Source organism: Canis lupus, chromosome 23, assembly GCF_011100685.1.
Source record: "Canis lupus familiaris isolate Mischka breed German Shepherd chromosome 23, alternate assembly UU_Cfam_GSD_1.0, whole genome shotgun sequence".
Classification (NCBI taxonomy): Eukaryota; Metazoa; Chordata; class Mammalia; order Carnivora; family Canidae; genus Canis; species Canis lupus.
In genome coordinates, this window is record NC_049244.1 from 3,523,143 (window position 1) to 3,548,744 (window position 25,602).

A 25,602-nucleotide genomic window follows, 5' to 3' on the forward strand; every position below is an offset into this window, starting at 1 on the left:
TTTGTTAAACATAGAACTTTTAACTTTTTGTGTATTAAGACAATGCTTTTTTTGTGGGTTTTGTTATAATTAAAATGACCTTCCGCATTTCACAATTTAAAAAATACTCAGTTATTTGAAACTTTTATAATTTGTTTCTTACATTTAGATCAAACTGGATTTTTGCTTCCTTGTGAAGTATGGGTATCTAATAGGATTTTCCCCCAATACAAAACCACTTGACTCAATGGCATATATAATACAGTCTTTTCTTACAATGCCACTATGTTTACACAATAAATTTCCATTAAGTATATGGGTCTGTTTCCTAAACTCCTGCTCAGTTTCTTTGATGAGTTTGTTGTTTCCTATTAAAGAGATAAAGTTTCAGGGCACCTGGGTGGCTCAGTTGGTTGTCTGCCCTTGGCTTAGGTCATAATCTTGAGATCCTGGGATCCAGCCCTGTGTCAGGCTCCCTGCTCAGCAGGGGGTCTGCTTCTCCCTTTCCTTTTGCCGTCTCCCCCTGCTCGTGCTCTGTCTCTGTTTCTTAGATAGATAGATAGATAGATAGATAGATAGATAGATAGATAGATAGATAGATAGATAGATAATCTTTTAAAAAGTGGGGGACGCCTGTGTGGCTCAGCAATTGAGTGTCTGCCTTGGGCTCAGGGCATGATCCTGGAGTTTTGGGATCGAGTCCCACATCAGGCTCCTGCAGGGAGCCTGCTTCTCTTCTGCCTATGTCTCTATCTCTCTCTCTATGTCTCTCATGAATAAACAAATAAATCTTTTTAAAAAAGGCTATGAATCCTTCTTTTCTGTTTTAATATTTTTTTAAGCTTCTCTAAGACCAGGACCTTCACAGTGTTGAAAAGTTATGAAGGAGGAAAAAATAAAAAGGAAAGTAGTAGGAATTATTGAGATCTGTTTTATCTCTGAGTTTAATGAGAGTACTTTAAATATGATATTTGGAACAGGTTTCTATGGATACTCTATATTAGATTATGGGAATTTCCTTCCGTTCATATTTTTGCTAAATTCTGATCGGGAATAGATGTGAAATCTTACCAACTATCTATTTCAGTAGTTTTAGAAATGATTTTTTTAGAAATGATTCCCTTTTTATTTAACCATTGTACATTCATGAACTGAATTCTGCTTGTACATTGTGGTACTACTAGATTCATTTGGCTAATACTGCAGGTCAGATTTTGGGATTCCTTTTATGTATGAGCCTTTGTAGAACATCCTGTACTTTCCTGTTTACTTATTATATTATTACATTATTCTTTTACTAGGCTTGCTGACCTTGAAGTTCCTTAGTGACTTTCTAGTATTTTAATCTCTAGGCATTTTTGTATTTCATTTTGAATTGTTATTTTTATTTTCTCAGAATATCTTTTTCATAAAGATTTTAAGAATCTTTGACCTGAGGTTGTATACTGTATTCTCGTAAGTTAAAAAAAAAAGTCTCTACCACTGTAGTTCTGTTATCATTTTTTCTTGTTACAATTCTATTCAGTTTTTTTACACTTGCTAGAGGCATTGTTTATGGTTCTTTATAAACTTCAGATTTTAATTTTATTGTTTTCAGGGGTGTCCTTCAGTTTTTTCTACTTTTTTAGTTTCAATAAGTTTCTTAATTCCTTTGACTTGCATTGGCTTCTTTTTTCCCCCTAGATCTTTGTGATATGTTCTTAGGTAATTTGTTGTAATTTTTGTTATTTAAAATTATAAGGCTGTAGGTTTTCTTGTGAATTTGGCATTGGCAACATCCCAATGATTTAGATTTACCAAATTCTCTTTATATTTATCTCTTATAATTTTCATTTCAATGTCCTCTTTGAATTATGTAATATTATTTGCATTTTCAGTTGGTTCTTTTGTTGCTCTTGTCATCCTTTGTTTATAATTTCATTACATTCTGATCAGAGACTTTGGTTATACAGTTTCTTCTTCAGTGGATGCTTTGAATTTTATTTGTGTCCCAGTATATCCTAAATTTATAGAGGTAGTCTTTTAACTACTTGCAAAACATGGAATTTGTTTATAAGAGTACTTTGTTCGTCTCTAAATCTAGCTGGATATTTCACATTATTCAAATTCTTCATAGTCTCATTTTTTTTAAAAAGGTATTTTATCTGGTAAATTTTGATTCTAGTTTTTTAAATTTCATTTTCCTGACAATTCTTACTTTATATATGGTCAAAGGTTTTCTGTTACTATTTTGAAGTAGTATTTTTTTCCTATCATTTGTTTTCTGTTCATTGTGCTTTTTCTTATCTGTTTCTTATTTTCTTAGAAGTTCCTTATTCTTGATCAGTGTCCATAATAAAACCTGTTTTACTTCCCTCACATTTTAAAAAGTTTACATTTTATCTCATTCATGTTGTTTTTCCCTTAACCATTAAACAAAGTTTTTCATTTTCAGCAATTGAAAATTATAATTTTTTTACACTTTTCATTCTTAACTATTGTTAGTAAATTCTTACTAACCAAGTTTAATTGGGTCTGTGTAATTTGGTTTAGTGTGTTCTCAATTTTCATGTGTGTTTATCTTTCAGTATTTTACTTTTTAAATTTAAATTATTTATTTACTTAAGAGAATGTGTGAGCACACCAGTTGGGGGAGTGGCAGAGGAAAGGGACAAGCAGACTCCCCGCTGAGTGTAGAGCCTGATACAGGCATCATCCCAGGACCCTGGGATCATGACCTGCACCAAAGTCGGATGCTTAACCAAGTGAACCACCCAGGCACCCCTATCTTTGCATATTTTAAAGTGGCTTTTCTCTACCTTTACAGAACTAAAAAACTGGACTTTACATTCATATTCCTTTTTCCTCAGAATTGTTTACTTTTCACGGCACCTGGCTGCCTTAGTTGGTAGAACAAGCAACTCTTGATCTCAGGATTGTGAATTTGAGCCCCAGGTTGGGTAGAGATTACTTAAAAAGTAAAAACAAACAAAAACCTTTTTAATTGTTTACTTTTCATTCAGAATTATTTTCTTAATTTTTTATTGTTTCCCTAAGAAGTGAGATATACCATTTGTTTCTTTTCTTAAAAAAAAAAAAAAAAAAAAAAAAGACTTCAGGAAGCCTTCCAGATTAGTCTCCGTGTTAGGAGTTTCCCTAAAACAGATCTAGGAGTCTTCCTTCATTAGTGCTATCCTTTCACAGTGGATAAGGATTTCTGACAAAAATGAATTTTCTTTAAATTATGTTAATTTTCATGGATCATTTATTTATTTATTGCTTCTGTTTCCTTTGTCGGGTTTTTGTCTTGTTATACAGATTTTGGAACCCTCAGTATAATTTATCATTTCTTGGATAATTTTTTGTCTTTTGCCTTATAGCTGTATATGTTCTCAAGAAAAATTTCTTTAAATTCTACTTATGTGACAGTACCCATGTTACCATTCTTAGGCTTCACACATCATACATTGTCTTCAAATCTCTCATTTATCATAAGTTTGTTTAATGTTATTGATATACTATTCTGTCATCTCACTGAAAATAGGAATCAGGTGGTTTTTGTTGTTTTATGTGATTTCCTGTTTATTTTGTCTCCCAGAGGATTTAGATTAGATTAGATCTCTATTTTGATTTCTAATTCTTTTAATTTAAAGAAGCTTTTTTTTTTTTTTTCCCAGTTATCAGCTTGTATTAATATATTAAAATCTAAATCGTCTGACTTGGTGTTTGGTTAAAATGCTTCACTATAACCCTGAGGTTCACTTTTTATTTTCCTTTGGTACAGCTCCCCCTGAATATGGTGTAGTAATACTTAGGTCAGTGTATCTCCCCATCCCTGTCACTGTGTTGAATGTGGGCTAATCGGCGTAGGGTTTTGGGGAGGTTATAAGAAAGAGGGAAAGGATGGTAGGTAAGACCTATATACTGTGTTGTGGCTGGAGAGTCTCCTTGGGCTTTAACTCCAAAGCAGTGTTTAGGGAATGGGTTTTTCTGGGTGCTGTAGGAAAGAAGTCCACAGAACCTTTCCATGCTGAGTGTAACAGTTAAAGAGCACACAGGTCAGCATTTTCTTCAATAATTCTCTTTTTGAACAACTTCAGGTCTATAGGTAGTTTTCCTCTACAGTAGCTGAAAAAACTTTGCACTTTTATTTTGCTTGAGTTAGTTATAGCAGACACAGATGTGCCATACATATTCTCCTTCAGTGTAAGACTTGTTTTTCCAATACTGGAAGCATGTTCAGCAGAGAGCCTTTAGGGGCTTCCTCTTCAAGGATTGCCTCAGTCGCAGAGAGCTGCCTTTTCCAAGGTCTTGCCCTTCCCTTTAAGGCCCACAGCCGATACCGGATTGATGTGGAAGTATAATGTTTTGGCCATTTTGAACCAACTCAGCGCTACTCTAAAAGGCCATTTTAACTCCAGAGCTGTGGCTGAATCACGGATTGATTTCTTCATCTGCCCTTTCCTGCTTCCTTCACCTCCCTTCCACAGGAGTTGATTCCAAGGGTACTTCTTAATATCCTGCATGCTAGACTTTATCTCAGAGCCTGCTTTCTAGGTAATCCATGTTGTACCATCAGCTCAGAAGAAAAAGCATATTTAAAACATCAAATATTAAAAAATAAATAAATAAATAAAAAATAAAGCATCAAATATGTATGCTTAGATTACTATTTTATTCTTCTGTCAGTTATGCACTTTTTAGTGTGTACTTCACTAATGAAGAGTGATAAAGAATTACTAATAGAAATCAGAAGGTTGTATCTCTTGGGGCACCTGAGTGGCTTAGTCAGTTAAATGTCCAACTCTTGATTTCGGCTCAGGTTATGATCTCAGTCATGGGATCCAGCCCTGCATCGTGGGCTCTATCCTTAGCAAGCAGTCCGCTTGAGAGTCTCTCTCTCCCTCCCACTCTGCCTCCACCCTTGCACTGGCACATCTCTCATTCTCAAATAAATAATCTTTTAAAAAAAATTAATGTAATGTTGCTTTTGAACATCCTGCTCACTAGTACACCAGGGGTTGGAAAAACCACATTAGGCAAAGAACTTGCATCAAGATCAGGACTGAAATACATTAATGTGGGTGATTTAGCTCAAGAAGTCTAATCAACAGATATCATAGAGTCTGGCAAGATGGCTTCTCCCAAGAGCATGCCGAAAGATGCACAGATGATGGCACAAATCCTGAAGGATACGGGGATTACAGAATATGACCCAATAGTTATAAATCAGATGTTGGAGTTTGCCTTCTGATATGTGACCACAATCCTAGATGATGCAGAAATTTATTCAAACCATGCTAAGAAGGCTACTGTTGATGCAGATGATGTGCGGTTGGCCATTCAGTGTTGTGCTGATCAGTCTATTACCTCTCCACCCCCAAAAGATTTTTTTATTAGATATTGCAAGGCAAAGAAATCAAACTCCTTTGCCACTAATCAAGCCATATTCAGACCCCAGGTTGCCACCTGATAGATATTCCTTGATGGCTCCAAACTATAGACTTAAGTCTTTAAAAAAAAAAAAAAGCATCTACTTCTGTGGGAAGAATAACAGTTTCACAGTTAAGTGTTGGTTCTGTTACTAGCAGACCACGTACTCCCACGTACTACATACTCCCACGTACTCCCACGTACTACCATGTACTCTTGGTACACCAACCCCACAAACCATGTCAGAGTCAACTAAAGTAGGGACTCCAATGTCCCTCACAGGGCAGAAGTTTATAGTACAGATGCCCACATCACAGTTCCCAACTGTAAAAGCCTCAATTCCTGCAACATCCGCAGTTCAGAATGTTCTGATTAATCCATTATAAATTGGGTCTAAAAACATTCTTATTACCACTAACATGGTGTCATCACAAAATACTTCCCAATGAATCATCAAATGCATTGAAAAGAAAATGAGAAGATGACAATGATGACTATGATAATTTGTAATCCAGCCTTAATGCTTGTAACATGTATACTTGGTCTTAAATCCATTGTACTGAGATTAAACATGCATGCTGGGTATTTTCAGGTTGTGTTGTAGAAACCTTAAATGGTATTTAATGAATAAATATAGTTATCCTTTCCTATTGAGACGTTGGGTTTTCTTTAATAGGATTAGGAATGGTTATTCATTAGCCTTTAAGTGTGAAAAATAAAATTGTTGTTCATCAAAAAAAAAAAAAAAGATTGTATCTGTTAAACTTTACCTGAATTCTAGACAGCTGTGGTTCAACCACAATGAAAGGTACGCTAAAATCACCATTTCCAAGTGTATTCCCAGTAGTTAGGTGTGTAGATTCACTCTGGTTATTTGCTTTGATGACTTAATAGTTACTGTTTTTCACCAGCAGTAGCCATAGCCTTTCAAAGAGCATGACAGATGCATGCCCTAGGACTCCCTCCCAGAAATACACTGTCTCAGCAGTTCTTTGCAGTTATACGATTAACTTCTCTTTCTTATATAATATTTTGGCCACACCTGCCCTTCTGAAACTATATCATCATTACTGTTACTTTAATTAGGGGAACTGTTTGACAGTCTTAATTTCTCTCCAAATCTGATTTTATGGTCTTTTTGTTCTGTTATTATATATCTAAATGCTTGGTTGTAACGCAAATAGAAGAAGGAATGATGTGAAGTAGACAATATTTTTCAACCTTTTGAAACATCTTTTTCAGCATACTCATGTACCCAGACTTATACCTTTGATAACAAGCAATTGCACATCAAAATCAGTTCCTGTAAGAAGGTAAGTTTTGAGGGAAAAAAAATTTTAGTATGTCTTTAATATTGTATTATGTTTAATTCTTATTCTGATGAAAAATTAGTTGTCACTACTTTCTTGCCTTCTAGAAACCTTAGTAAATTTTTAAAATCTTATTTCTTATAAAGAAAAAGGAATGAAATGATCATTATAATCATTCATGTTTTCCAGTTTCATCATATTAAGCTTTAGTTTCTTTGGGCTATGGATTGCCTGGTTTTCAGAAAGGATGGAGTATAGAGTCAGGCCTTTGCTAGAGTCCTACAGCTGCCTTTGATTGTCTTACCTTAGGCAATTTAAACCACTATGAACCTCTAATCTACATATGTTAGTAGGGCTAATGATATTGACCCCATAGAATTATGAGGATAAAATGAAATAGATATGCATTAGTAGAATTCAATACAGTGTTTGGAACAGAGTAAACAGCCATATCAGGTCAATCTGTCAGTCTCTCTCTGTCTCTTTATGATTTTTACTGTTTTTAACATCATCATTGTCACCATCAATACTAAAGGCAACAAAAATGAGATTGTACATTTGATGTTTAAGAAAATTGTGAAGAATCAGAGATGCCTGGCTGACACAGTCAAAATTACATGTGACTCTTGATCTTGAGGTCATGAGTTTGAGCCTTATGTTTGGTATAGAGAGTACTTACTTACATAAAGAAATACATACATACAAAAATTGAATCAGGGACACCTAGGTGGCTCAGTTGGTTGAATGTCTGACTCTTGGTCTCAGCTCAGGTCTTGATCTAGGGATTGTGAGTTCAAGCCCCACATTGGGTTCCATGTGGGGCATGGAGCCCACTTAAAAAAACAAAAAAGGAAGGAAGGAAGGAAGGAAGGAAGGAAGGAAGGAAGGAAGCAAGGAAGGAAGGAAGGAAGGAAAAAACTTGAAGTGTATCATGTCATTTCACTGATACGTAGAATCTGAAAAACAAAACAAATGAACATTCAGAAATACAGAGAACTAACTGATGGTTGCCAGAGGGGAGGTGATGGGCAAAATGGGCTGAAGAGGATTAAGAGGTACCAGTTGGAGTTATAAAATGAACAAGTTACAGGGATATGTAAAGTACAACATAGGGAATATAATCAATCAATAATATTGTTTAACTTTGTATGATGGCAGGTCATAACAGTTATTGTAGTGAGCATTTTATGATGTTAAATCACTATGTTATACACCTGAAACTAATAGAGTATTGTGTATATCAAGTACAATTAAAAATAAATTTTAGAAGTAAATTTAAAAATGAAGACATTTAAGTACCATATTTTATATAATAATTTGATGCATGTACCCATCTTTTGTATTCATATTCTTTTCTTGATTTGTTTCTTAACTATTTTAAAATTATGTTGGTTTGATTTATTTTATTCAAAAACCATCTTAAATGATTTTTGCAAGACAGCAGGCATAAGAAAACAACTACATTTTTTATATTTGCAATGAGATATTTGGATCACAACAATTTAAGCTATAGTCCTATCTGATCATATTCTGGTATTACTTCTATTGCTATATACTTATAAAATCTGTTCTTACTCATTTGGAGACTGTATGTGGTTCACGAAGCCTGAAATATTTACTGTCTGGCACTTTACAGAAAAGATTTACCAACCTCTCTGCCTTATATTGAGGAAAGTGCTAATTGGAGAAATAGGAATGTGGCAGAGAAGAGAGAGTCAAAAAATGCATCATAAAATTGCCTTGAAAACGGGGACCAATTCAATAGCTGTAGGGGAATTGAGTGGGTGTAACCTACTCAGAGATGTAAGCTTGCTGAGGGCTACAGAGCCATCAGACAGGCCATTTAGGCCAGAAAACAGGATAAATGGAAGGTCTCAGTAGGAAAAGAAGCTAATGGGGTGGGGGAGTGGGGGTAGGCGAGTGGGAGCAATGTAGGAAGAGCAGGAGTAGGTTGAAGTCAGAGAGTATAGAGGGCTTTGAATGTCTACGAAGAGAAATTTTGACATTACTTCATACCTTGACAGTTTTTGGTGAGGAGGTAGTGTCATCCATCTTAGTTTTATTTCAGCTATGACCAATGATTAAAAAGAGACAGCAAGAAGTATTGGTTTAATTAAGTAGGAATTCTTGTAGCTCGTGTAAGAGGGGCAGGATCTGTACTGGAGCTATATTGATGATAACTGATTGAAGATTTTATTCAGGAAATAAATTCAAGGGATTTGGAGTGTAGAAATGAAAATTGGATCATCGGATATGGTTGAAGAGGTGATATCAAGTGCTTCAGACTGTGGGTTCTGGAATCAGAATGCCAGGGTTTAAGTCCTGTCACTTAGGCAAGTTAATTTAACCTCTGTGTTTCTCATTTTCTAAACTATAACATGGGCTAAAAGAATGGATTTGAGAGGGTAAGAGTTAATATGTTCTTTTGTATGTTAGTGTTTGAGTTGACAGTCTCTGCCTGTATAGGGATGTCCATGAACTGGTTGAAACTTTGACTTGACAGCTGAATTAAAGAATCAGTGCTGGAGATAAAGGCTTAGATGTGAGAAGCATAGTCGATAGAGCTAAGGGTACAGGTGATACAGATAATGTTTCCCAAGTTAAAGACTATGAAAGAGAAGTGGGCGAGGACTACATGAGCACATTTAAAAGAAGGTAGAGGGCAGCCCAGGTGGCAGAGCGATTTAGCGCTGCCTTCAGCCCAAGGCATAATCCTGGAGACCCAGGATCGAGTCCCATGTCAGGCTCCCTGCATGGAGCCTGCTTCTCCCTCTGCCTGTATCTCTGCCTCTCTCTCTCTTTCTCTCTCATGAATAAATAAAATCTTTAAAATAAAAAAAAAATAAAAGAAGGTGGAGAAAAAAATGTTAATAAAAGAAGAGAAACAAGGGATAACTGTGTCATCAGTGCCAAGAAAGAAGAGAAACTCAAGAATGAGATAGTTGAAGAACTTGAGAACTAGGGGGCTTAGGAGAAAAGACACAAATACTTGATTAAAAATTTTATATATATGTATACTTAGGAAAACAAATACAGAAATGGAAGATCTCTTTCTTGGTCGCCATTGTATATCTTCAGTTGCTACTGCAGAGTAGGTGTTTGATAACTATTTTTTAAATTAAATGTGTTACATTTTTATATTTGACAAATATTTTAAGGTAAAATCATGGGGAACCCTCAAGGTTTTTTGAGGGGTCAAAACATAGATAACATAGATAATCGGAGCCTTAAAGTAAGTTAAGTATTTGACAGTTAAGATAACTAAAAACATATCTTATACTTTAATTCAGAGGACAAAGTGCAGTATTATAGAAGAAAGTAATATTTAATTTCAATTAATATAACAATGTAATGTTATAACAGTTACAATTAACTTTTATTTTTCAGGCGTTCATTTGAATTTTTAGATTTATTGTTACAAGAGTGGCAGACTCATTCATTGGAAAGGTATGCATTGACTCCTCCTTTCCCACATCCCTCTCCTCCTCATTGGCACCAGTTCTTTAGAAGTTAATTGTATTGTTTTTGCATTATTCCTCCTTCTGCTTAAAAGTTATTTGTACTGGTTTTCCTTTAAAGCTGTGATACAGTGTGGCTTCTTTTACTCAGGGCAGCTATGATTTTCTTCTTTATTTGGGGGTTGAGTGAGGATAGGTAGGTAGATAGAATGGGTTATAAAAGATACTGCAGGTTAAATTGGGCAGATTTTTAAAATGTATCTCCAGACCAGGTTTCCTGGAGTGTAACTAATCAGGTAATGATTTAATATAGAAGGAGGTCCCTTCTTTTCAAAGGAAAGAGATTTTAAGAGATTCTTTGGAAAGTTTCTCTATCAGCTGTCACGCATTATTGGTCAGGAATACACTGATGTATGATGTAGCTCTGAGATGAACGAAAGGAAAATGTGCACAGCTAGTTGGTCACTAAGCTATTTGGCTATTTGCCCGGTAGTAATTTCAAGTTTGAAGCTTGGAGTATACCTGCATTTACAATGAATACCTTGCTGATTTTCCATTTTCATGGAAATTGTTAAACCTATTTACAACCCATTTTTTAAAAAAATAGAGTTTGTTGTTTAATGTAAGCATGATATAATTCTAGGTTTCCTTTAAGCTCTTTTGTGGCAGCTCCTATTCAGTTAGGTCATATCATAACTAATCATGCTATTAGCAAATCATTTCTACTTTGATGGGTTAGTGAGGAACCACACCGAAGGGGCTTTTTTATTAAGAATTTAAGGGGGATCCCTGGGTGGCTCAGCGGTTTAGCGCCTGCCTTTGGCCCAGGGCATGATCCTGGAGTCCCGGGATCGAGTCCCACATCAGGTTCCCTGCATGGAGCCTGCTTCTCCCTCTGCCTGTCTCTGCCTCTCTCTCTCTCTCTCTCTCTCTCTTCTCTCTCTCTCTCTCTCTCTCTCTCTGTGTGTGTGTGTGTGTGTGTGTGTGTGTGTCTCAGGAATAAGTAAATGAAATCTTTAAGAAAAATAATTTAAAATGTGAGTACTATACCTATATACACTGTTTGTACTCCTTATAAAAATAATTATATTCAGGTTTTTGAAGTTTGACTTGTCAGGGGGAAACCATACATGAATGAAATGTGTGGGGTAGATTATTAGAAAATCTTAAATTTATTATTGCACACTAATTTTTTAAATCTCCCCTGCCCTTTTGTGATTGATGTGTAACATATAGCCAATAAGTATACTTTGTGGTGAAATACAGTTTTACTCATGAACCTAAAGGTGTTTGGGGGCTTCTGGCTAGCTCATTTGGTAGAACATGAGACTCTTAGTCTTGGGGTTATGAGTGTGAGTCACATGTTGGGTGTAGAGATTACTTACAAATAATAAAATCTTTTTAAAAATAAGATGTTTTGTTCTATAGACATGCAGCCGTCTTGGTCGAAACTATTAAGAAGGGAATTCATGATGCTGATGCTGAAGCCAGAGTGGAGGCAAGAAAGTAAGTCTATGATGTATTTTTGTGACAGTTTAATTAAATGTACTTGGATATTTTCTTTGAAAGGAATTATACTGGAAGAATGAGAATATAAAAAATGTCCAAGTATTCTACTTGATTTGCTCTTTAGTAATACCAAGACTGATTTTTCTCCATTAAATCTGTACTAGATATATGGGGCACCTGTTGGTAGAGCATGCAACTTGATCTCAAGGTTGTAAGTTTGAGCCCCACATTGGGTATAGAGATTACTTAAAAAAAAAAAAAAAATGTACTAAATGGCTAACAGTTGACTTTATATTATCATTTGTTTAATCATTAGTATTCATTCCTATTCCATCATAACATCCTCACTTTGATTATGAATTAAAACAACTGCCATTTATTGAGAATATGCTAAGTAACTGATACTGTGGGGCACCTAGTATATATTACTATCTAATCTTTAGAATGATCCTGCAAAAGTGGTATGTCTGTAGATTGGCAACAGAAGTTTGGAGATTTGGAGGCCACACAAACTATAAGAATTGTAGTCAGATTTTGAACAGAGATCTGCTTTTCTCAAAATCCTGCCATCTTTCCACCAAACTTGTTAAATTGAGAAAGTCTTTATTTGAGGGGCACCTGGGTGGCTCAGTTGGTTATGCTCCCAACTCTTGGTTTCTGCTTAGGTCATGGCCTTGCAGTCATGGTATCAAGCCCCTCCTTGGGCTCCATGCTCAGTGCAGACTCTGCTTCAGGTTCTTTCTCCCATCCTCTCTGCCCCTCCTCTCTCTCTCTCTCTCTCTCTCTCTCAAATAAATAAATAAAATCTTTTAAAAAATATATTCATTTGATATGTAGGAAATATATTAACATGGTCTCACCTTCATTCTTTTTCAATGTATGTATTTTATGTAAAGCTATTATTTTATGTTCTTTTTTTCTTTTTTGTTCCTTTGTTTTACAGGACATACATGGGTCTTAGAAACCACTTTCCTGGTGAAGCTGAAACATTGTATAATTCTCTTGAGCCATCTTATCAGAAGAGTCTTCAAACTTACTTAAAGAGTTCTGGCAGTGTAGCATCTCTTCCACAATCAGACAGGTCCTCATCTAGCTCACAGGAAAGTCTCAAGTAAGGCCATATAAATAATAATTACTGATTTCTTCCTCTCCAAATCCCTGTAGTTACTTAAATTAGATGATTGAATACCTGCTTGTTTTCACTTAAAGGCTTGAAAGAATGATGACTGGAATGTGCAGTTGACCCTTGAACAATATGGGAGCTAGGGATGCTAACCACCCTCTGCACTGTAAAGTTAAAAAATCTGCATATAACTTGACTCCCTCAAAACTTAACTACTAATAGCTTCTTGTTGACAAGAAGCTTTACTGAGAACATAAACAGTCAATGGACACACGCTTTGTATGTTGTATATATGTTATATACAATATTCTTAAAGTTAGGTAGAAAAAAGAAAATGTTACTGGGAAAACCATAAGGAAGGTAAAATACAATTATAACACTGTAGTGTATTGAAGAAAATCTGCATAGAAGTGGACCCTCACAGTTTAAATCTGTGTTGTTCAAGGGTCAGCTGTACTTACTTTTTTGGTTTGTGTCTCAAGGGTTAGATTAGATGCTAGTGTAACTTTTTCTGGAGTGAAGAGTTTAGTGATACAAATTTTGCTTCTGTATGTTCATGTCTGTGAAAATGTTGGGAAGCACTGATTTATATATATTTTTTAGATACCTCAGAAAGGTGGTGAAAGGAGAGGTGGGCGGGGGGGATGGGGGTGACGGGGTGGTGGGCACTGAGGTGGGCACTTGACGGGATGAGCACTGGGTGTTATTCTGTATGTTGACAAATTGAACACCAATAAAAAATAAATTTATTAAAAAATAAATAAATAAATAGATAGATAGATAGATACCCCAGAAATAGTTCATACAGCAAGCAGCCCATTTCTAGGGCATTATAATGGAGGAATTGTAATGGGGATTCAGAAGTCATCTTCAGAACTCTGATACAGTACAGTGTGACTGGTAAAAAAAAAAAAAAACACTGCTTTCCTTCCTCATCTTTACCATAACATAAGGACTTTAGCAAATCCCTTGGGGCCAAATTTCTTAGTATCTGACTCACTTCTGTATAATTCCATTCTCATCATTATATTGGCTTACTCAACCCTTGTTGCTGCCTTGGCAGCCTTTACTCTAATTTTCTATCTCTTGCCCTATGAGGTTGCCCTATGGCATCTCTGATGCCATCTCTACCCCCAAACAGTGGCCTCAAGTGTCTCTAGGTTTCCTCACAAAATATGAGCTTTCCTCTGTGTAATTCCTGTCCCTTTGGGACCTTGACCCCACAAAGACTGATGCTTGCTTTGGCAGCTCCCTAATGTAGGAGTGAGACCAGGGTGAGTCAAGTGAGGCAAACTAGGGCACAAGACTCAAGGAAGCATTCATAGGGTCTTGTGAGTACTGGACTAATGTGCAGTGACTTACAGGAATAAAAGGAGATATCCAATTTTGATATAATTATTGTAAGAATAATTAACCTATCTGAACTTCTGTTTAAATTTGTTATAAAAGGGGATCCCTGGGTGGCGCAGCGGTTTGGCGCCTGCCTTTGGCCCAGGGCGCGATCCTGGAGACCCGGGATCGAATCCCACATCGGGCTCCCTGCATGGAGCCTGCTTCTCCCTCTGCCTGTGTCTCTGCCTCTCTCTCTCTCTGTGTGACTATCATAAATAAATAAAATCTTTAAAAAAAAAATAAATAATTAAATAAATAAATTTGTTATAAAACCTCCCTGTAAATGAGCTTTGTTGTTTTTTTTCCTTTTATTTACTTTGGTCAAACTTTAGAGTGCCCATGAGCCACCTAAAGATCTTGTTAAAATGCAGAATCCCGTTCAGTAGATCTGGGATGGGACCTGAGATTTTGCATTTTTTCATATGTTCCTGGGTGATATCTTTGCTTTTTGAGTATGGACCATTCTTTGAGTAGCAAATATGTAAACAAGATATTTTATCTCATTTCAGTATAACATCTTTAAATATAAACATCTTTAAGTCCTTGAGTGTTGAAGTGGACTGCCTCAGCCTAATAGAATAACAGTTTTAAGGGCCAGTTATTAAAACAATATAATACTGGATTTAATAACAACTACCAAATTTACAATTTGATAATAATGACTTAAAGAATATATGTCAGTAGCCTCATGTTATTAACCTGTTTGAGGTCTTTGCTTCTCTTTTACTCCTCCTTTAAAATCTATATACTCGGGAATCCCTGGGTGGCTCAGCGGTTTAGCGCCTGCCTTTGGCCCAGGGCGCGATTCTGGAGTCCCGGGATCGAGTCCCACGTCAGGCTCCCAGCATGGAGCCTGCTTCTCCCTCCTCCTGTGTCTCTGCCTCTCTCTCTATGTCTGTCATAAATAAATAAATCTTTAAAAAAAATCTATATACTTTCCCAATTCCCTCTTAAATACTTAGATGTATTATTTATCCATGAGCTGCAGAATGGCATTATAATTAAAGATAATAAAAAAAATACTAAAGGAGATGGTGGATTCTTTGAGATGATTTGAGCTGTTTTGCTTTCTAATCACATTATCCTCAGCAATAGTTCTTAACCTCATTTCTCTTGTCCCACGCAGTAACGCTCAATAGCACTGCATGAATTGCCAATGGCCACAGCCTTTATAGCTTAAATGAAACAGGCTTTGGTTATGCTGAATTCCCTATGTGCTAGTGGTACTCTCTCCTTATAAGGAAAACATCTTAGAATACAAAGTTGGAGTGTGCTCTGTTGCATCCTCTGTGGTGAGCACTGTAATGGGTGCCGAGCACCAGAGTGAACAACAGCAAGATGATTGCCTGTCTTTGTAGAGCTTTATAGTCTGTTCATTGCTAGTTATTTCATTTTTGCTTCACAGCTGAGATACCATTGATATGTGACAACAAATATTCTAAGATGATTTGTAAAAGGAAAATTAAAATTAGAGATAAACTCTTCAGAAAACTCAGTAGTTCATTAAGGGTTTTGAGAGGAGTAATAAATTACATCTTCTTACTAAAAATATTTCTTATTACCTTGCAGTCGCCCCTTTTCTTCCAAATGGTCTACAGCAAACCCATCAACTGTGGCTGGAAGAGGTAAACTGCCTTTCTAAGCAAGAGTTAACAAGGATATTTTACATAGAAACCTAGTACCACATATATATATATATATATATATATATATATATATATATATATATAATATTACTGTATATTATATACGTTTGTAATGTACAATGCAGTGTATACAATTATATACATACAATATATATGTTATATAGTATAAGCATAATCCAAGTTCCCTGAAGCACAGCTTACTCTTTCTTGTAATGCACTCTGTTGTGGTTTTTTTCAGTTTTTTTACAGTGCTGGTCTGACCCACTCTGTTGACTTCACAGCCTATTCATGGATCATAACTCACAGTTTATAAAACTCTTTATATATAAAACTGAAAAACAAAAGACCAGAAATTTAATGACCTAATTTGCATTGCCTATAAGTGGTAGAATCTGCATTCTTTTCTGAATAACCAAATCCTAGAGTAGTTCTTGCATTTTTCTGATAGTAAAAAAAAAACAAAAACAAACAAACAAAACAAAACAGTGCTGTCATTTATTTATATGTACAGTGCTTCATTTTCACGCATCAGTCATGAACATCATCTTTTCATCTACAGAACAGTTGTATGAATTTTACGAAGTATAGGCATTTTTTCCCGTTTTATGGAAGATGAAAGTGAGACAGAGACATACTGAGAAATTGTCCAAGAAGATTTAAACAGGATTGAAACAGAAGCATTCTTACTTTAAAATACTATAAAGTACTTTCTAGTATCCATTTGTACATTGCTTCCTTTTTGACCATTTGTCATCATGGATTAGCTCATGGTGGTTTCAAGTTTATGTAATTTTCATTCTGTTTGCAGTGATTTAAATAATACAGGTTACCTCTGCTTTGTTTCCCATAGTATCAACAGGCAGCAGCAAAGCCAGTTCCCTTCCAGGAAGCCTGCAGCGTTCTCGAAGTGACATTGATGTGAATGCTGCTGCTGGTGCTAAGGCACATCATGCTGCTGGGCAATCTGTGCGAAGTGGGCGGTTAGGTGCAGGTGCCCTGAATCCAGGTTCCTATGCATCACTAGGTAAGACAGCTAATTGTGGGATATTGTACTTTGTTTTCTTCCTGGTCTCAATGAAGTCAGGACAATAGTGATATCTTAATCATTTCTATTTCATTCTTGCTAGTTTAGGGTAGTGCATATGTTTTAACATGATCTTGTGCTTACAACACAATGCTAAGATATTGCAGCTCCCTTGTTTCTATTTTTCCTTTAATCACCCTCCTAATCATCTTGGCACAGAGAGACAATTCTTGATTCCATTATTTGCCTATAGAATTTTCATAGTTCTGCACTACTGCCACACCCACCTACTGGTTACTAAAAGAGTTGGGAAAGGCATTGGCCTTGTATCCAGCTTTTGTTCCCTTGCCAAGAAGTTAAACCCTTTTGGGAATCTGAAAAATGCAAAGCTTAATTATAATCAAAATTTAAACATGTATTCCCAAAGCTATTTGGAATTTTTTTATATTTATCAACATTTTTAGTTTATCTGTTTATTTAAGTAATCTCTATTCCCAATATGGGGCTCAAAATTCATGACCCCAAGATTAAGGGCCTAGCGCTCTTCAACTGAGCGAGCCAGACATCCCTACGTTTATTAGTGTTAAACGTTTGAGACTGTTTATTCATATTGCTTATCTCTGTTTTGTGCTTTATTTTTCTTTCTCTTGAGTAATTCTGGTAGAACACGAGGCAGGCAGATCATTGGAACACAGTAGTACATGATAAAGTTGGCACAGCTACATTCAGTGAGGAAAGGATAAATTCTTCAGTAAATAGTGTTTAGACACCTGGTTTACAATTTGGTATAAAATTAAGTTAGAATCATTATTCACACCATATAAAAATTCATTCCAGATGACTTAATAAGTTGAAAAGCAACTTGATGAAACCAAAGTAGTTGTGTATTCATCTAATCTCAGGTTGGGGGAAGGTATTTCTAAACATAAAAGCCAAAAAACCATGAGGGAAAAGACCCTCAGATTTTTTTTTTAATAAATTTTTTTTTTATTGGTGTTCAATTTACCAACATACAGAATAATACCCAGTGCTCATCCTGTCAAGTGCCCTCCTCAGTGCCTGTCACCCATTCACACCTACCCCCCGCCCTCCTCCCCTTCCACCACCCCTAGTTCGTTTCCCAGAGTTAGGAGTCTTTATGTTCTGTCTCCCTTTCTGATATTTCCCACACATTTCTTCTCCCTTCCCTTATATTCCCTTTCACTATTATTTATATTCCCCAAATGAATGAGAACATACACTGTTTAAGACCCCTCAGATTTAAATCTTAAGTACAAAAATATAAAATCAAGTGGCTGAAAACTTAGAGGGGAAAAAGTTTATTACATACCACCATAAAAGCTAAAATGTCAGCAGGTTTTTATAAGTCTATGAGAAACATAGGAGCTTATTTTTATAGAAAAATATTCTATGTATATCAAAATTATACCCCCAAAACACCAGAACAAATGTTGAACCTTAGCTGGAATCAAACAAGTGCAAATTGAAAAAGCTGTAAATATAATGAAAAAGGATTAGTGCCTACTGCTGATAAAGAATGTGGTTGAAAAGTGCTGATGTGAATTAAACACAACACTTTTTCTGAGTGGCAATTTAGGAATACCCTAATACTTTTTTTTTTACTATTGAAATAAAACTGACATAAATATTATACTAGTTTCAGAGGTACTGCATATTGATTCAACAATTCTATATATTACTCAGTGTTCACCACAATAAGTATAATCACCATACAATGTTATTACAATATTATTGAACTCATGAAGTTTTTTCAGATGTTCAAAATTTATTATGTATTATTATTATTTTAGAGAGAATGAGTGTAAGCGGGTTTGGGGAGAGACACAGGAGATGGGGAGAGAGAATCTTAGGCAGGCTCAGCACAGACTCTGACATGGGACTCAATCTCACAACCCTGAGATCATAACCTGAGCCAAAATTAAGAGTCAGATGCTTAACCAACTGAGCTACCTGGGTGACTCGAAATGTTCAGAATTTAGATCCAGTAATTCTGTGTTTATAGATGATTATGCCAAGAAATAAAAAAGAATATTCATCATATTTTTAATAATAGATGTTATTAAGAGAACTTGGATATATAACAAAGGTGGTATGATTAAATTATGGTATGTACTTATAAATACTATTAACAAATATTAACAAATAATATTTTCAACGAAGATCAAATGATACTACCAATGTGATAATTTCATCATTTTATATAAAATTATACATAAATATATTAGACAAAGATGTTAACCAAGATGTCAACAGTGGGTTGTTCAGTGCTTTTAATTTTCATAAAACTTTTCTTTTTTTTCTTTTTTCTTTTTTATTTATTTATGATAGTCACACACAGAGAGAGAGAGAGGCAGAGACATAGGAGAGGGAGAAGCAGGCTCCATGCACCAGGAGCCTGACGTGGGATTCGATCCTGGGTCTCCAGGATCGCGCCCTGGGCCAAAGGCAGTCGCTAAACCGCTGCACCACCCAGGGATCCCTCATAAAACTTTTCTATGTTAGAAACATTACCTTGCTAGGAATGCAGTGTTATTTCAGTATATGAAAACAAATCAACTAAATATACTTTATTAATAGAATAAAAAGACAAAAACCACACAATTATTCAAGTATATGCAGAAGAAGTATTTGACAAAGCCCAACAGCTTTTCATGATAAAAAATAATTGACAAATTGGGAATAAAAGGGAAATTTGTGAACCTGATAAAGACCATCTATGAAAAATCCACAGCTATCATTATTATACTTAATGTGAAAGACTGGACACTTTCTCCCAAGATCATCACCAAATAGGGATGTCCACTCTTGCCCTTCCTTTTTTTTTTTTTTTTTTTAATATTTTTAAAATTTATTTGAGAGAGAGGGCATGAACCAGGAGTAGAGGCAGAGAGAGAAGCAGGCTTCCTGCTGAGCGGGAGCTCAATGTGGGACTCCATCCCAGGACTGTGAGATCATGACCCAAGCCAAAGGCAGATGCTCAACCAACTGAGCCACCCAGGAGCCCTGACACTCTTGCCCTTCCTGAGAACATTATCATGGAAGTTCTAACCAGGTCATTAAGGCAAGAAAAGGAAATGAGATGTCTCCAGATTGGAAAAAAGTAAAAATCTGTGTTTGCAGAAAACATGACCTTAGATAGAGAAAATCCTAAGGAATCCACAAAAAAAATGATCAGAGCTTAATAATGAGTTCAGCAAGGCTGCAGAAAACATGATCAATATATAAAATTGATTGTATTTCTAAATGCTAGCAATAAGCCATTTGAAATGAAGAAAACAACATCAATTATAATAGCATCAAAAAGAATAAAATGCTTAGGAATTAATATAACAAAAGAAGTGTAAGACTTCTCTAGGAAAAACCACTCATATTTCTTCTTTACTCTCAACACTCCTATTACTTTTTTTATGACACCAGATGTGTGGGTTTTCCACACCAGCCAGTTCTACACCAGCTGGGTGTCCTACATTTCAATTCAGTTTTGAGTTGAATTAGCACAGACCTCACAGGTTAAGGGCTCAGTCCCATAAGACTGCCCCCACCCCCACACTTCAGACATTAATTGCAAATCCAGGTTGTCTCCAGTGCTTCTGACCAAACTGGCTGTAAATCAGAGGTTCCCATAACCTCTTCAGGTTCAGTTAATTTGCTAGATTGACTCACAAAACTCAGGAAAACAGTCTACTTACTACATTGCTGATTTATTACAAAGGACATGTAAAGGATTTGGATGGGCAGCCAAATGAAGAGATAACGTGGGGCAAGGTCTGGAAGGGTCCCAAGCACAAGAGTTTTTGTTCCTATGGAGTTACAGTGTACCACCCTCCTGGTACATTTACCAACCCAGAAAGTCTCTGAACCTTGTACTTTGGGGATTTTTAGGAAAGCTTCATCACATAGTCATTATGAATCATTAGCTCAGTCTTCAGCTTTTCTCCCCTTCCCAGAAGATGGAGAATGAGGCTGGAAAATTCTGAGCTTCTGATCATGGCTTTTCATCTTTCTAGTAACCAGCCAGAAGCTCTCTAGAAGCCTACCAGGAATCACCTCGTTAGAACAGAAGACACTCCTATCACCCAAGAAATTACAAGGGTCTTAGGTCAAAGTACCAGGGCCAAAGACCAAGTATTAGAACAAAAAAAGATGCTCCTGGTGCTCTTATAATTTAGGAAATTATAGAGTCTTAGGAGGACTGTGTCAGGGCGGCATAGGGCACCTGGGTGGCTCAGTCAATTGAGTGTCCACCTCTTGGTTTCAGCCCAAGTCATGGTCTCATGGGTTGTAAGATCAAGTCCTGCATCAGGCTTTCTGTGCTTAATGGGGACTCTGCTTAAAATTCTCTCTCTCCCTTTCCCCCTCCCCCATTGCACTTGTGCTCTCTCTCATTGTATAATCTTTAAAATAAATGAATCAATCAAGACTTAACATTGTTAAGATAGCAGATAGACCTATAGATTCATTGCAATCCCCATCAAAAGTCCAGATGCCTTTTTATAGAAATTGACAAGCACATCCTAAAATCCATATGAAAACGCAAGGGATCCAAAATAGATGAAACAATTTTGAGAAAAAACAATCTTGAAAAAGTTGGTGGCCTCACACTTCCCAGTTTCAAAACTTATTCAGACCTATAATAATCAAGTGTCTGTAGTACTGGCATAAGGATAGACATAGAGACCAATGAAGTGGAGTTGAGGGACCAGAAATAAACCCATATATTTATGATCAGTTGATTTTTTTTCACAAGGATACCAAGACCATTCAATGGGGAAAGAATTCTTTTCAACAAATGGTGCTGAAACAACTGGATAGCCAGCCACTTGCCAAGGAATGAATTTGAATCCCTGCCTCACACCATAATTCAGAAAGTTAACTCAAAATGGATCAAAGACCCAAATGTAAGAGCTAAAACTGTAAAACTCTTAGAAGAAAACATAGTTGTAAATTTTTTAAGTAGTGTTTTCTTAGGTACTACACCAAACACACAGCCTAAAAAAGGATAGATAAATTGGGCTTCATCAAAATTTAAAACTTCTGTGCTTCAAAGACCACTATCAAGAAAGTGAAAGGACAGCATAAAGAATGAGAAAAAATATTTGCAAATCATATATCTAATATCTGGGACTTCTATTCCAATTACATGAAGAACTCCTACAACTCAGTAACAAAGACAATCCAATTTAAAAATGGGCAAAAGATTTGAACAGACTTTTCTCTAAAGAAATACAAATTGCCAGTAAGTGTATGAAAAGATGTCTAACGTCATTAATCATTAGGAATGTGGAAATCAGAAACACAGTAAGATACCACTTTATATCCATGTTGATGGCTGTTACCAAAACAATGAACAAAAACAAATGCTAGTGAGGATATGGGGGAATTAAAATCCTCATGCAATGCTGATAAGAATGTAAAACAGTGGAGTTGCTATAACAACAGTTTGGGAGTTTCTCAAAAAGTGAAACAGTTCCAGGTGACCTAACAGTTCCACTCCTAGCTGGTATATCCAAGATAATATGAAGGCTATGTTCTCATAAAAAAATGTCTTCATGAATGTTCATATCAACATTATCCATAATAGCCATGGATACAACCCAAATGTCCATCAGCTGGTGAATGGTTAAATAGATATGTCTGTATACTAGAATGGAATATTATTCAGCCATAAAAGGAGTACATTACATCAAAATACTAATGCATGTTTCAAGATGGGCGGATATTATGAAGACTCCAGCAGCCACTTATTGTTTGATTCCATTTACATGCAATGTCTAGAATAGATGAACCCATGGAAACAGGAAGTAAATTAGTAGTTGCCAGAGGCTGAGAGTCAGGGAGAAGAGGGAGTGGCTCCTAATGGGTACAGGAGTTCTTTTGTGGGTGATAAAAACTTTATGGAATTACTGATGAGGGTTGTGCAACCTTGTTAATATAATAAAAACACTGACTTTTATACTATAAAAGGATGAATTTTAGAGTACATGAATTATTTCTTAACTTTTTTAAGTGGGAAGAAATCTGGAAAACAAATATAAAACCTATTTATCTAGAGTCTTAAAAATAAGTTATATTTTATCTATTATTTTTATTACCAGAAAAAAATACAATATTTGAAATGTTCTAATGTGAACTAGAAAGGCTATTTGTAGCAATATTTTTTTCATAAGAAAGTCTATAATAGTTGTGAGATTGACTTAATTAGTTTCTTTTGGTTAAGGTTTGAATTGCACATAACTTCATTACAGAAGGGAAACGTGTCCCTCTGTCGTCTTTACCTGGCCCAGACTCAGAGACAATGAGTTCCTTGCCCTTAGCTCTTTCTGAGACTTAGATAATAGATTTTCTTCTTCCTCTCTTTTTTTATTTCTTGTTTATTTCTTTATTTCTTCCTCCCTTTCTTTCTCTCTTTTCCTCTCCCTCTACCCCACCCTACTCCCTCTCCCTCTTCTGCCTCTCACCTTCTCTCCTATCCCCACCCCCATCAGCTTCTTACACACATGTGACTGATGTGTTCTCTGTTTCCTTCTACTTTGAGCCTTGCTTGTCATGGCTTAACATTATGGATGAGAGGGAGTGTTCATTGTTTTTCAGCAAACACTTAATGAGCACTTAGTTTTGCCAGGCACCCCACTAGGACCAGAGATCCAAAAATAGATGCTTCTGTACTGAAGAGTCTCTCAGTCTAGTGATAGATTGCTAAAGAATTAGCGGCTAATATCTTGTTGCATTTTATGCATTTAAGAGTTTGAAGTCCCAGAGAGACATCACACTAGAGGTGTTGAGGAGCCATGGTGGTATAAGGACAAAGGGAAAGATATAGTGGTAATGGAACTCAGAAGAGAGATCTGTGCTTGTGAGATTAGATTTGGAAGTCATTAAACTTAGTATATTACTTAAAGCAGTTGCTGCTGGGTTTTTTTGTTTTGTTTTGTTTTGTTTTGTTTTTTTGTTTTTATTTCTTTGGTACTAACTCCTTTGGGAATGGGGATATGATGAGTGTTTGATTTAAAGAAACTTGGAAGACAAAGCAAGAGGTCTGCTTGATGATGGCAAGGGTCCCAGGTTGGGATATGGGCTTCACTAACTTCTCTTTCTGGCCAATGAAAGGCAAACTCATATTATTGATTCTTTGTTTGTTTTTGTATCTTTGTCTCAAACAGGAACCTCATCTTGTTTAAATCTCCTTATATGTTTTAGTTGAAAACAAGTTTCATATACATGTCTTTGCTATGAATTCTGTCATCTTAAAAATAATGTTTATAGGGATTATAAGATTTTTTTTTCTAATATACTAAGTTTTCCTCTGTTCTTTGCTTGCTCTTTCATCAAAGAGGATACTTCTGACAAGATGGATGGTAAGAACTTCCTTTTCTAATTCTACTAAAGATTTTTATGGCTCTTGGATTCTGTATAATATCTTCATTCTCTTTTTGAAAATAGACTACTTATTTTGCAGCAATCTTAATGTAAAATGGCTATGTAATTCTCTGAATTTTGGGTTAGGTATATCCATTTTTGGGTTTCCCAGTCTCTTCAAAAACTAGGTTACTGTTCGTTGTAAGTTAATCAGTTATCTTTTTTTTTTTTTTTTTTTTTTTACCTTAGCTCATAAAAATATTCTTGATTTAAGTCTTTCTCTGAGATAGAATCAGAATCAGAAGAATGGAAAGGGATCTCTTTAGTCTACCAACGCTGATACAGAGAGAGACAAATGAAATATTTTACAGATTTATATGGTTATTTGTGAAAATAAAAATGCAAATTACAATGCTATCTTTTTAAGAGTGAGTTTTAAACTAACATTTAATCAGGACTGAACTTTAAGCTTTGGCTTTTTAATTTTAGTGTTCAAGTGATTATTGTATATCTCTACTTGATTCAGTGTGGTATATTTTATCAGTGTGGTATTTGTCAGATACTACACGGCGTATCACCTACAGTGTCCCTTGATCTCCTCAAATACCATGATGCTGTCTAGGAACTTGAGCTGTTGTTAAGAATTTATAGGAAGATACTGAATTAAATTAAGTCTTAGTATGAAATCTAGGAAAAAAATGAAGAACAGTATATTTTTCTGTCAATTATTACATAAGCCCTTAAATTGACATATCTTCCATTCTAATGAAATGTGGGATTTATTTAATCTTGGGTTGGGTACGTGACTATTATGTTGTCTCTGTGCTCCTCTATATATTTCGTGTATGTCATAAGTTTAAAAAATTACTGAATGAAATGAAAGCCTACCACAAAATAGTTTCTGTATTTTAAACCCTTTAGTATCACTTCTTGCACTGAAATTCTGTGTCCTTAAACTATTCTCACTTTCCAGATTAAAAGTGGAAGACTTTTCCTCTTTTAGACTCATCTGTGTCACGTGATCTGTTATTCTCACTGATGTTCAATCCTGTGTTTAAAAAAATATGTGTATACATATACAGATGTACATCTTTTATTGCTCTTTAGTGAGTTGTGATATTTTCACTTGTTCATTTCTGCTACTTTTCATTGACATCTTAAGGAGCATACATAAATATTGAATAAATAGCAAGGTCTTTGTAATGCTTTAATAAAAATACTGGGTTAAAAAAAAAATACTGGGTTAATGAGGCCTAGATCATGGATTTGATAACTCCCATGTTTGTCAGCTTTTTCTAGTTCTCTTATGGACAGATTTTTGAAAATGCACAAGAAAGTATTCTTATTCTGTAAAAATCTTCAAAGACAGTAA

At 35.6% G+C, this 25,602-nt stretch overlaps 1 protein-coding gene and 1 pseudogene across 38 annotated transcripts in view; both read left to right on the forward strand.

Annotated features, from left to right (window-relative positions):
• The window catches only part of CLASP2 (cytoplasmic linker associated protein 2), a 177,853-nt gene that overhangs the window by 81,969 nt on the left and 70,282 nt on the right, over nt 1-25,602 (forward strand). For 28 of the 38 annotated variants that reach the window (XM_038570274.1, XM_038570273.1, XM_038570281.1 and 25 more), the window contains 7 exons: nt 6,634-6,704; nt 10,089-10,148; nt 11,588-11,665; nt 12,612-12,779; nt 15,753-15,808; nt 16,680-16,853; nt 24,206-24,229. In XM_038570274.1, the coding sequence (XP_038426202.1) occupies nt 6,634-6,704; nt 10,089-10,148; nt 11,588-11,665; nt 12,612-12,779; nt 15,753-15,808; nt 16,680-16,853; nt 24,206-24,229 (631 nt within the window). The remainder of the gene's footprint in view (nt 1-6,633; nt 6,705-10,088; nt 10,149-11,587; nt 11,666-12,611; nt 12,780-15,752; nt 15,809-16,679; nt 16,854-24,205; nt 24,230-25,602) is intronic. The other 10 variants (XM_038570276.1, XM_038570278.1, XM_038570311.1 and 7 more) reach the window with 1 other exon arrangement.
• LOC102155733 lies at nt 3,862-5,901 on the forward strand (annotated as a pseudogene).